This window comes from Athalia rosae, chromosome 4, assembly GCF_917208135.1.
Source record: "Athalia rosae chromosome 4, iyAthRosa1.1, whole genome shotgun sequence".
In the NCBI taxonomy this organism is placed as follows: Eukaryota; Metazoa; Arthropoda; class Insecta; order Hymenoptera; family Athaliidae; genus Athalia; species Athalia rosae.
Window position 1 is genome coordinate 5897041 of NC_064029.1, and position 13302 is coordinate 5910342.

Genomic DNA, 13302 nt, shown 5'->3' on the forward strand with positions numbered 1-13302 from the left:
ACAAGTTTCAGGTTTTTTGTTTTATTTTTGGTTCCACTGTTTTCTTCTTTATGTGCCCCACTTATCAAACAATTTACGTTTTACTTCCGACGGCCCGTGCATTTTTTTCAGTAACCATGACCGAAAAAATACATGATCAACCAAATTATTATTCGGTACAGTTTTTACTTCACGTGACTTCGTAATTGGCTATTACGTGAAGAGCTGCCTTCTCATTTCAGAACGTGAAAAGAATTGCTTAGGTATATTGCTTCACGTGCTTCATCTTATCGTTTCAAAATATAAAAAAGGAAGGCCAAGGCTCTTCCATGCTCCTTATACGCGAAGCAAATCATTCAAATGCGATTAAAAATAAAAGTTCATTGCGATTTGATTTCCTTCTGAACGATGCGGACGTATAAAAAATCATACCATTAAAAGCTCACACGTTCCACCACTCCTCGGTCCATTGCTGTGCCACAGCAAAACGTCTGTAGGAATAAGCAGAGTGTCCGAAGAAGAAGACTCAGATGGGCGTTGAAGATCGTCGAGGTTTTGAAGTGCTCGAAGAACACACTACGTTGGCGTTTAGCTTTCTCTCAAACTCACTTTCTTCTACCGATCTCGGCGACTGGGCCGGTTCAACCTGTAGATTATAACGCTGTCTCGACTCGTGGTCACATCTCAAAAAAAAAATCTCCAAGTCGTAACGTCAGGAACCATGAGTTCGTCAATTATTTTCGTACGTAAGTTGTACAGTTTCTGTACCAATATTTCGTTATTCGAAGTTCTATTTCAGTCAACAAGTGAGCTCAGCTTAATCGAGAGTGAATTCGAAAATTTGAAAGATTTTTTTTCCACGAGTCAAACGTGTATTGTCGAAGCTTCGTCGACTGTGTGGCCAAAATAATAAGGTTGGAATATTTCTGCACTTCATTTCCTAGGTCGGTTGCGTTTGTGCGATGTGTTTCCTGACAACCCCCGCCGTTTCGAAGGCGGCAAGGTCCCTGAATAATCATCGAAGTCTACAGGATGGAAGCGCCGACGTTCTTATTAGCAGCAACGCGATTCCCGACCATATTCGTGAACATTTGAATAACTTTTTTTCGGAATTGACTCCTAGCAAATTGTTCACGCTACTCAGAAGCGGACAGTGGGCTCGAGAGACACCCTACGAATTTAAACCTGAACCCGATGTCGAAGCGCATCCTCGAGGTTACGAAGAACTTTACAACGACTTCCTGCAATCGAGGAAACAACGGACTTACACCAACGGAGTTTAATTTGACAAGTTACTTTAATTATGAAAATTAGAGAAACCAAAAAAAAAGAAGTTTCATGTATGAGAATGAGTGCGAGTGCAATGAAAATTTATTTAAGAAAATTAATAGATAAATAAATAAATAAATAATAAGATAAAAACAAGTCTATTAGCTGATTATTTTTACAGGTATATTAAAAAAATTACCTGCAAGGTAATGGAAAAATATATCAGATATCGATCATAAAACGAACGTGAAATACGTAATCTATTTGTGGTGTCCTCTGATCCATAACGGAGAACTGACACTTATCTCGCGAAGAATTACACCTAAGAAAACATCTTATGCAAATAAGTAAACCGGAATGTAAAATTAGAATAGCATAATCGATATGCAGTGCAACGCATATGCACATAGAGCGAGTACGTTAATGACGAAACAAACATACGACTCACCGGTTTCTCTATGAATAATATTTTTAAGTGGCATCCTGCGCGTCGTGTAGAAAACTACGGACGGTCGACGAAGGATTATAGATATTTAGTGCAGTGAAATGAAGTCAAATAAAAAACACCCCAATTAAGATATGACGTGAATGAATTTTTGAAATGCATATCCAGGGATTGCCTATACATTTTTCCACTGTAACGTTTCAGATTCAGATGTGACTTTCTTTTCGGTTGCATGGTATGCACTCATGTACGTACACGGGTATAATGAACTGATAACAAGCAACGTAAATAATTTTTGGTGCATGTAGCGGAGGAATAATTAGTCGCAAGAACAGTGTACATGGTTGTTCAACGTACAAGCGAAACAATCCGAAGAAACAAGTTTTTGAAGATACTAAATTTAGCAAGTATTATTCCACGACGACACGAGTAGTCCGTGACATTTTTTTAATAAATATTCATATTTCTCAGTATTGCAGCTATTACATATGGTAGGTAAATCCACTTCAGGACAGGCAGTTGAGTTATCTTTCATCATCGGTGAGGGCTGTAAAGCCCAAACGATATTGCCGGTATTATCTCCCTCAAGGCTATATTTGTTTTATATTTCATTAACGTTAACCACCTGAAACATCGAGAACTAAAAATTACCGAGACGGGGGATTTGGCAAGGTTGGTCCTGAACTCGTCACGGTGACACAAGGACGGACAGGCGCGGGGCAGCGCTGATTAAATACTGCTGCGGAGCTGCCCACCTCTCAGTATCTACATGCGCTTCTACCTTTACGGTTTTGTCGGTCCATAGGTGCAAATAAAGTGCGTTCGTGCCCACAGGAAAATGCAGGACTTCAAGAAGTCGTTTTACCTCAGCCTAGCAGCTCTGGTTATTATCTCGATCAGTGAAATCGCGGGGTATCCAAATCCGAGCGAACCATCAGGTACCTACTTTTCAAACGATTCTTATCTCCCGCAGATCGTCTGAATTTCGATGGTCCTGAAACCGTCGGGTTCAGTATTTTTGAGTTTGCGTGTGAAAATACTTAGGGTTGAATTTTTGGCAGAAAAAAAACAATTACGCGAGACACAAGTGAGAATAAACGCTACAAGAAACTCGAGATAATCCAACAGCTTTCTCGCAGTTAACAATGTCAATGACAACTTCTATTACGTCAGAATTTATGATCCGCATTAAAAAATTTGCATTCTGGAATCTCTCGACCTCTGTGTATCCTGCATATGTCTTATACATACGTGGTTTCAAGCGTGTCCTCAACCTCGCGCGGATTATACATGTATATTTATCTGACAATCGCGAGATGAATCGTGACTGAATTTTCCACTATTCACAGAGGTACTCGTAGATAATATTTACGGTTTTTTCTATCGAAGGTGATAAGTCACAGACGGCTTCTGCAAATGTGACCAATTCAACGGACGTCGAATGCCCAGGAATTCCTAAAAGTTATTACGACGAATTGGGCTGCAGACCAGTTTTCAAAAATCCCGAGGACCGATGCCCCGTTCGTTATACCTGTGGTAAGAGCTGTCCTCCCCAACCATGCGGTTTTATCAATACAACGAAATCAATAACTCTGTCCGAATCGATTACATTAATAATCATATCGGCTTATGTTCATGCAGCGAATTTTGAAGAGGCCGATACTGAAATGTGTCATTTTCGCGGTGAATCAATTGCGCCTGGTACAACGTTGAACGACACCGGAAACCCTTGCGACATCGACTGTACCTGTACCCTAGAGGAACCGTCACCTGGATTCAACGTTTCAAAGTGAGCCATGGTTAACATTAATATCGATTCTTACCGATGGGATAAATACGATAATCTACAAAGCTCGGATTCAATTAAATGGGAATTTTATTCTCTTCGCAGAATGGCCGTATTCAGGTGCCCCGTAGTCGACTGTCCTCTGGAGGAACAATCTTCCTACGACGAAAATGGAGAACTGCTTAAATGCGTACCGAAAAAAAGTCACGACGAATGCTGCGCTTCGGAAACTGTTTGCAGTTAGTGATCCTTCATTAATTGATCGAAATTAATTCTGAGATTTTTTTAGTTTCTTTTTTTACTAACGATGAATTTTCTCTTCATTCTACAGTCGACGACGCCGATGACGACGATGACAATAACAGCAACGAGACAAGAAGTGTGACTGACACGAAGAATGCCGATGCAAAAAATTCGACTGGACCAGAACCCAAAAAATTAGCGAAGTGCGTAACAGCAGACAACAAAACGTACGTGGAGGGTCAGGAATTTTATCTGGAGGATCAACCTTGCAAAGTTTGCATTTGTCAGCCCGGATATACAGGTTCGTTTATGGCTCCGGAATCCCACGAGTTTTTCTTTCTTCATTTTCAGTAGTCGGTTTAGCGTGCCGTTATCCAAAAATAGTGAACATGATTTACGAATTCACTTCTCTTTTCTTATCTCTTATCGCCAGCCGGAGAATCTGGAGAGCCGTGGTGCCGGGAAGTACGATGTGGTTCCGTTATAGAACACACCAGACAAATTCGAGAGGGATGTGTTCCCGTTTACTACAACACGAGTCGTTGCTGTCCAATTGCATTCCATTGCCGTGAGATTAAATTTTTTTATACGTCAAGACGATAATCCGCTTGCTGATCCACCGTTATTTAGAGTAATCGAATGTCATCGTTCTAAAATTCAATTGCAAATAATTTATGATTTCGTGTCTATTTTCAGCCGATGAAAACGACAAGGTAATCTCAAACGTACCCACGAAAATCGCGCCGAAGCCAGGTATGTCTATTTAATATTCACTCGGCAATGGTAGTAGAGTAACTATTAATAATGAATGAAACTATCGATTTTCCGACAGACGAATCCTGTAAATTCGGTGAGAACATCCTGAGAATCGACGATAAACTTGCCCCGAGGCCAACAGAGAAATGCATAGAATGCGAGTGCCAGGTGCCGCCATACTTGCTCTGCCACATGAAACCTGACTGCTAACTGCAAGTTTTGATGAAAATCAAGAATCCATTCGTTATGAACCATACCAAACAAATTTTACTATGAACGGATGAGCAATGATTTTTAATACGAACAAGTATTGAATGAATTAAACTACATTCACATGTACTATTTATATGCGATGCACGTTTAGAATAGTGAAAAATCAGTATTTCAGATCGTTATTTATTGTGTGGCTGACGATTCGTCGGTATCGATCATGACGGTAAATAAATTCACACGAGATGTCGGCAAGAATGTACTGTAAAGATTATTTAATTGATGTCAAACTCGAGCTGATGAGCGCACTGCGCGAAAATGATTATCACAATCATTGGTTCGCACCGAGTGATTAGCAATTCCAACAGCGAATATACAGAGTATTATTATATACAATTTCGTAATCTTAGAATTAGTGCATTAAACTAGTCGTAAGACAACTGCATATTCCGTAATTTCTGAACGTATTCAACATGATGATAAAGTTTATATAGCTACAAGAAATTCCTACAAATAAATTATATACAAATAAATTATTCAATACCAAATGCCTCGATTAAATTCTTAAATCTAGGAAATAGCGCCTCATAAATTTGTCTAATAAGCGTCTGGCTTTCTTAACATCATTGTAATACAAGAAAAATATTAAAAAAATTACACATTGCTGAACCTAAACACACTGCCAAATTTTCAAATTCTATACTATGATTAAAGAATTTATGTCAGAATTCTATAAAACGTCGCACTGAATTGACATGCACGACAAATTTCGACGAGTTTTCAATACACAATCTACTGATCTGATTTCTCACCGATCAAAGACGCTGCAGTAGCGAAATTACTACACGGCGTCCACTGATATTCCATAACACATGTGGGTAGGGACACCCGGACACCGTTGTGGCATCACTATATGGAAATTAGAGGTAAAATAAAATGCTGGCAAAATAGAATGTGATTGATACTGACCTTTGAAAGTAATCATACAGAGTCCGATGATTCGCAGTTGTAAATATTTCAAATAAGTCGATGATTTTGTACTGATATTGGGACACGAAATCTCCCTGCAGCCTGATCCAATTGTTGAACGAATAAAATACGGACAGTTTTCTCATGTCGCATTTTACCGAGTAATTAGCCAGGGGAGGGATCGTGCACAGTATTATTTCGGACATATTGAATCTGTTTCTACACACCTCCAACAGCCTCTTCATCTCTGTCACCATTCTATCCAGACTGTTACCCTATAGAAATACAAATGATGCGATCATTTGCATACAAGCGGAGAGATAACGATAATGATTAACGAACACTGCATACTCTGAATATATCAACGGCGCCTAATAAAATCACGACGCTACCGGATAAATATTGGGTCTTCTCCAATCTTTGGCGACATTCGTCGATCGTTTGACCAGAAATACATAAGCCGCATTTGATCGCACTACGAGCTGTAATAAAATTTTCGAATTTGATTTATATGCAAGAATTTTACACTGATATCCTACATGTTCGTACCACTACAATCTACAATCATAAGATCACCTTCTGCTCGCCAAGTTTCAGCTCCAAGATTTTTTTTTGCTAATTGAAGAAAAAAATCATCACCGATTAATTGGTGTCCATTTACCAATGGCTGCAGTGATACGTCCTGTGAAAATTTGAGGAATGATTGTTTCTAATCAGTGAACCAGGTAATATTTCTATGGTCAAAAGTATTATTTGGTAATATCGCAGAATATCCAAAGACTTACCTTCGTCGGAACGGAGAACTCGACGGCAGAGAGCTGTATGATTTAACATGGCGACATGGATCGAGTGGGAAATCATGCATGCACAACGTTCAATGATTTTGAATCAGAAAAAGGAAATAATAATCAGGAGTCTACATCTTTGGTTTTTATTCATTGTCAATTATATAGATTTGGATAGACAAGTCTGTAGACAAGATATCAGGTGACGTACAACTTTCATAAAATACATGTTATGAAATGTTATAAGTACAGCTGTATGCGTACAGATTAACATATAAAGTTGACAATTCTACAGGTACATACAAAAAATTAAACAGTACGATCTTATTATAGTATACAACACGCGCACGCGCTAAGAATAAATAGTGTAATTGGAAATCATTCAAGTACACTTTGGCTTCAAATATTTTTTCAAAGAAAATAGGTTGAATTACTTACTAGGTAACGTTTAAAATAAAGAAGTTACAAAACCGGTTACGTTAAGGTAGGTCAATTACGTATCGTTGTGTCTCAAAAAAATAGGGTTTTACAAAACATCAGTAGTAGATCGTGTTCTTTTCGCGAATAAAAAAAGAGTTGGTCAATGAGAGTCAATTTTCTAAAACCGTGAAAATTTAGACAAGGTATTTAGAAAAATACACATATTAAAGTATCATGACGTAGAAATATTTGGAAAAAGTGCAAGCGAAAAGCAGTAGGACGTTACCAACGTAACGTTGCGTCTGGACGATATTTAGAAAATAAAAAATTATGATGGTCAGGTAAATTAAACAAACTTCATGAGATATCTAGCGCTTGCTCTAAAGCATAATATCTTCCGCGAAATTTAATTGATTTCGTGGATAGTACGGAGGGTAATAAGGTGGTGGCGTAGGCGCGTATGGCGTAAATGGAGAGTCGAACGAAGGCCTTGACAACTCTGCAGGCCACGGTAATTGCTCTCGAGTGTGACGGCTTGCCCACCACAAACAATGAACTGGACAACAACCACCGAAGCGATGAAAAGGAGTGTTAATGGGGCGATCACCTAAACCATACAAACCAACAATTTGATGATGATTTTCAATTTGAAACTTTGAAATTCTTGAATGGGAAATATCACGGTAGAGGAGTGTACGTGCTGACCCAAGATGATTAAAAATTATTGGAATGATACGGATGCGTGATGAGAGGAAGATAATTCGTCCTGCATGGGCACAACTACTTCTTACCTGGAGGACGTTGCCTATGATTCACCGGCGTATTCATATTTTGTTGCAAGTTTCGTCGGTTGTCCAACTCATAATCAATCATAGTGTGAGATTTACCCACCATTGTTGAACCACCATCAGCTACCTGAATCCGGAATCGCCAGTTTGAATTTTGCTCAGATTCACGGTATCTTGCAGGATTGTACGTAGATTCAATTTCGATATTACTGATTGACGTCGACTTGGAGTTCCAGGAATTATTTTTCGAACTGTCTAAATTTTTTAAGGATTGAACACATCGTCATATATTATTTCGGCAGCTGTTTAAAACTTCGAACATGGATGAGAAATTCAGAGCGGGTGTTAGTTCGACGACATGAGACATGTGATAGTAGATACCAATCGACATAAACTATGGGATTAATGCGAATGAATCGGCGATAAACGAGAAGGACGGTTTTTCAGAGTAAACATGAAAGAAAGTCGTTGAAAATTTTCGAATGGACCTTTTCGAGCTACACAATTAATATACATACCCCTAGAAGAATGTTTTTTGCCAAAGTTATCGTTATAGTCATCGTCGTAATACTGCATTCCTGGTCTCCCAGCATTGAAATTATCCAAACGATTTATCTGCCTGCTCTCTTTTTTCTCCTTAGTCCAATAATCCTTCGATCTAAAACAGTTTCTATCGGAATACCACTTCGATTGGGCGTACTCCATCCTTGTGTTGTTCTTAAATTTGTTGGGTCCGAATTCTGCGGTATTTCGGGATTCTTTATAACGCGGACGATGATCTGGTGATTTTTTACCGTATCTGCTAGACTTGTAATAAGGTACCGGGGAACGATTTTTTCTCCCGAAACCTTTCTTCTGCAATGGGACCACGAAATAAAATTCCACTTTAGATGAATTACGACTTCTAACAATATATCTAAACCTCTAGTAAAAAACGAAATATAAAATGATAATAAAAGATACCTTGGGCGGTCCGCGATTCGAAGGATTCTTTTGCTTTTTAACAAGACTGTCGATATGAGCGATTTTCGGATCACATACGGAAAGCACTTGGTCCCCAACAAAATTCTGTTTCAAATCAACGCAGTCGATTGAAGTTATGTAATCCAACAAAGTTTTGTATCCCAACGCAGTGTACGGTATACGTTCGCCTACTAAACTTTCGTACTCCCCTACAAAGTAATAAGTACGTGAATACCGACAACGGCACATTGTACCTTATTGGTTTTTCTATCCCTCACTATTATGGACCTTCGCAGTAGATGTAAACACCATTTTCGATGTATGTTACATAGAGAATTTATAGATCTACATTCTACCTGATTATTTACTATTGATGGTAATCATACCTAATCTGGAATGGCTGGACCTGTTTTTTCTATTATCGCAAGTCGTGGGCGAATGATAGGTGAAAATAACATAACGTGTAGAAATAGTAGAGGAATGAAAATTACAACTAGTGAAATTTCACATGAAAATAAATAACCCTTTGTTACAAAATTATTGATAAAATGAATTTCTGAGGTAATAGTGTAATTACAATAATCATGCTTCGATATTCGGTAATGATTGATTTGATTTTTGAATGATTGATGAACAGATTTAATCTACCAAATTTCGCAGATACATCCAAAAAAGTTTGCGAACATCTCGACTTCGAAAATACGCAGAAAACATCAAAGGACGATATACAGAGCGGACAACGTGAAATTGCGCACCCAGATTTTGTGCGCAAGCGTGAATCAAAACGACAGCCGAATTCATCAGCTGCTAGCGTGTTGTACCAACAGCCTCAGATTTCAGCTGTAGCTGTCAAATTGTCGATCACCAATACAGCTGAGATCGCCGTATTTAAATATGACTGAGGTATGTTGTGTCAGGTGAATAATGCGACACAAAACCACACACAGATAAGTAGGGTGGCATAGCATCAAATAAAATTGATCAATTGAATGAGAGATTAATTAAATGTCGACAGAAATACACTCATCGAAAAGTTCAGGTTAGGTCCTTGTATTTGACAGCTAAATCTGAAAGCGGAGTGTTGTTGGACATTCTGCGAAACAAATGCCGACGGTCGCGCATGTGCAAATGGGGTGCGCAATTTCACGTTGTCCGCTCTGTAGATATAGTGTAAGTAAGAATCTACAAGTGGTTCAAACCCTTTGCTTTAAAGCTTAAAATATGAATAAATCATCAAGGTACTCACTGTCAATGTCTTTCAGAAGAACGCCACCCTTACGCGATACGATGCAAGCCTTTATCATATTGTTTACTGTTTCTTTCTTCATGATGATGACCCAAGTTTGTTGTCCCCCAATTTGTTATGGTGTTGTCTTTTCAAGACAGGGGTGGTTCCCGGTTGTATTTTTGTCCAACAGTCTAGACTTATGCCGTTTCCCTAACAATAAGTGCACAATATTTTCAACCAGTGTCTAAGGTACACTTTCCAGCATCAACCCAAAAAACGATCTGGCAGATTCATGGACCACGAGGACGCAAATGCGTTGACAGTGTTCGCGAACCAGTACGAAGCATTCAGATCTTGAGAAATGTAATCGATTCATCGACGAGAACATAGCGTGAGATCGCTGGTGCCAAACGCCATTTAAAAACAGATTCAAATATGAAACACCCACGTGGCAGGGCCAACTAATTTTCAGTCAGTGTACTGTTGTTCAGCTTTCTGACAGTTATCGGCAGTGTTTAATTTTTGCAGAATGAGCGAATAATCAACATTACTGACGATCTAGAATTATTCATTGAATAATCATCCCCTAAAATGACTGCCATAGGGATCAACGGTTTCGGCAGGATCGGACGAATGTGTCTGAGAGCTTGTCTCGAGAATGGTTTAGACGTGAGACAATTTTATGTCCCAAATTGATTCATGATCGTGAATGAAAAATATCCGGTTAATCCTCAGGTGAGACACATCAACGATCCTTACATTGCCGCAGATTACATGGTGTACCTTTTCAAATACGATTCAACACACGGTCCGTTTGCGGGATCAATATCTTGCGAAGAGTCCTCACTTGTCATTGAAGGTAATTTGTGTTGTGATAATTCTGCTTGATTCGAGGATTATTCATTCTTGATCCCACAATTCGCAAGAGAGAAAAATTTCAACGTCTCAGGAAAAGGTGCCCAGTAAAATTGGATGGAATGACTTTGGTGTTAAGTTCGTGATCGAGGCTACGGGGATATTTACAACTCTTGATAAAGCCAGTGTGAGTCAAGTTTTGATTTTAACACGTGCATCTCAGATGCACTTGATGACAGAACTTAGTTTACTTGAAACCTTACGATTAGCTGCACATCGACGGTGGTGCGAAGAGAGTCCTGATAACTGCCCCCTCTGTTGACGTCCCAATGTACGTCTTCGGGGTTAATCACGAATGTTACAACCCAACAATGGGAAATATTGTCTCAACTGCATCCTGCACTACCAACTGTGCTGCGCCAATTGTTAAAGTGATGAATGACAATTTTGAAATCATTGAAGCTATGATCACCTCCATACACGCTATTACGGCTACGCAGAGGACGTTGGACGGACCCACTGGCAAGGTAACGAAAATTTAATATGAATAATTCCGGGTCTTCTACAGTCAGTAGTAGATTCATTTTATTGCCACATGATGCAATTACTCGCAACTGTTACCTTTGCATATTTTTTGCGCCAACTGCAAAGTTACCAATATATTCCATAGGGGCATCTCTTTTTGAAATTGGTTTAGCAGCTTATTTTATTTTCTACACGGAATTAGAGAAAGATGTGATGTTTTCGAATCTAGACAGTTCAAAGGTAAATTAGATACCCCATTATAATGATGATAAAAAGAATTGTGCAACTATCTCATGTCATACTTCTACAACCATAAATAAGGAGTGACATACGTTTAGATGATGGTCGTGTGTAAGCGTTTTTTTATCTACCGTGAAAGTTAAAATACTGATAAAATTGTTATTTGAGTTACGTGGAGTTCCTGGTCTGTTGAAATAGGTGGATGCTGTGATTTCATGTTAACTTCGTTGAGATAATAATCTTGGAATTTCACAGCTGATGCTTTGGAACCGTACTTGTACCTACATTAAATCAGCATTTCAGCTGCTCCTGCGAAAATTTACGCAACTATGCGTCTGAGGTGCAATTTTGCTTTCTGAATCAGCGCATATAAAATAATTTTTTCTAGTTTCGGTAACCGAAATTAAACATTTTCACACCACCCCCCATTATCATACTCGTAGTTGATAGTGAACTCTGAGCTACGCAATCAACCTATAAATTATTCTAGTCATTTACCCGCGTCTCAGGCACTACACTTAGAAAGACGAAGAACAATATCCACCTCGGCAGTTTAATGAATGATAAAATTTTTCCAACCATGAGCAGCTGTGGAGGGACGGCCGTAGCTGTTGCCAGAATATCATTCCCACATCAACCGGCGCTGCTAAGTCCTTGGCGAAGGTCATTCCGGAACTTAAGGATAAAATATCAGCGATCGCATTCCGCGTACCCGTTGCGAATGTTTCTGTGTGTGATATTACTTTTCGGTTAGTAAGCCGTAAATATATCGGAGAATAAACTATATTCGCAGTCATAAAACTGATAAGAGCGATACCTAATCAAGGTTTCATTGAAAACTTATGCGATTGCTGAGGTGAATGTATGCAAAGAAACTTGATTACATTTTTGTTTCCAAATCTGTTAAGGGTCTCGAAACCGACGAGTTACGACGAAGTCAAAAGAGCAATGAAGAAGGCGTCCGAAGGTGAGTTCAAGGATATTATGGCCTACACCGAGGATGACTGTGTCTCTTCGGATTTCAATCACACGAGATATTCTTGCACGTTTGATGCTAAAGCTGGGATCCCGCAAACGAGCACCTTCATAAAGGTGGTCGCATGGTAAACGAGAACTGTAAACTAATCTCAGATCAATTGAAAATATCTTTCTGAGTATGATATAATTAAAGACCTGAAATTTAAGGTACGATAATGAGTATGGATATGCACATCGCGTTGCGGACATGATTGATTTTATGCAGAAAATCGACGAGGGATAACAAACAACCCAGGGGAGAGGAATTCATTAGTTTGCTGAATCCATGCAAGTCCTTTGATGATTTAATTTTGAATTCAATACTAATCATTGCTAATTTTCTTCATTATATATTGTCATGTACAGTTTGAAACTGAATTATATTTCACTGAGAACGACATAGGTATCTCAGTAGTGTTACGGATGTTCGAGGATGAATGAACTATTTCAGGCACAGAAAAGATTGGAGTAAATGTACCGTATAATTGCATGAGTACACTCGCTCCAAAAGGGTAACACACCAAATTTTGGTTTAAAAACTAACGCTTCCTCCAGGAAAATTTGCGAGTAGGCAGGTCATTGGAAATTTCATATTTGCATTTCCTGGGAGTCCGCTTTCTTCTGGTTCAGTAACCTGGGATTTAAGAGGATTTCCTGAAACTGAATGAAATCATCGTTATAGAGGTCTGGTTGCACCATCTCGATAAAGTTTGCGTACTCCTATGAAGACTGCGTTACTAAAACGTTAAACGATAATCTCCGGGGATCAGCGCGATATTAGTGGAGCTAGTGGTTTCTGATCAACGAGGGGTTATTTCACTCGA

At 39.0% G+C, this 13302-nt stretch overlaps 3 protein-coding genes across 4 annotated transcripts; 2 read left to right on the plus strand and 1 right to left on the minus strand.

The window, feature by feature from the left end:
* Positions 1–480: 480 nt before the first annotated feature.
* On the plus strand, positions 481–5236 carry LOC105692732 (kielin/chordin-like protein). Of its 2 annotated transcripts, none has more exons than XM_048653944.1 (9): positions 481–725; positions 924–2631; positions 3083–3229; positions 3335–3482; positions 3585–3718; positions 3811–4023; positions 4156–4290; positions 4419–4475; positions 4555–5236. In XM_048653944.1, exons 2-9 carry the CDS (start codon positions 2532–2534, stop codon positions 4686–4688), a joined length of 1068 nt encoding a protein of 355 aa, XP_048509901.1. In that variant the 5' UTR covers positions 481–725; positions 924–2531; the 3' UTR covers positions 4689–5236. The 2 variants fall into 2 exon arrangements, with proteins under 2 accessions (XP_048509901.1, XP_012267562.2); XM_012412139.4 differs by having other exon boundaries at positions 481–721.
* LOC105692731 lies at positions 4937–10941 on the minus strand. The gene is made up of 8 exons (XM_012412138.3): positions 9860–10941; positions 8614–8822; positions 8169–8505; positions 7754–7905; positions 6234–6339; positions 6009–6139; positions 5658–5932; positions 4937–5597 (listed from the first exon to the last, which is right to left on the minus strand). Exons 1-8 carry the CDS (start codon positions 9939–9941, stop codon positions 5504–5506), a joined length of 1386 nt encoding a protein of 461 aa, XP_012267561.2. The 5' UTR covers positions 9942–10941; the 3' UTR covers positions 4937–5503.
* LOC105692733 (glyceraldehyde-3-phosphate dehydrogenase-like) lies at positions 10433–12876 on the plus strand. The gene is made up of 7 exons (XM_012412140.4): positions 10433–10510; positions 10577–10700; positions 10768–10883; positions 10966–11223; positions 12050–12210; positions 12370–12564; positions 12647–12876. The coding sequence occupies exons 1-7, from the start codon at positions 10433–10435 to the stop codon at positions 12720–12722; spliced, it is 1008 nt and encodes a 335-aa protein (XP_012267563.2). The 3' UTR covers positions 12723–12876.
* The last annotated feature ends 426 nt before the right edge of the window (positions 12877–13302 follow it).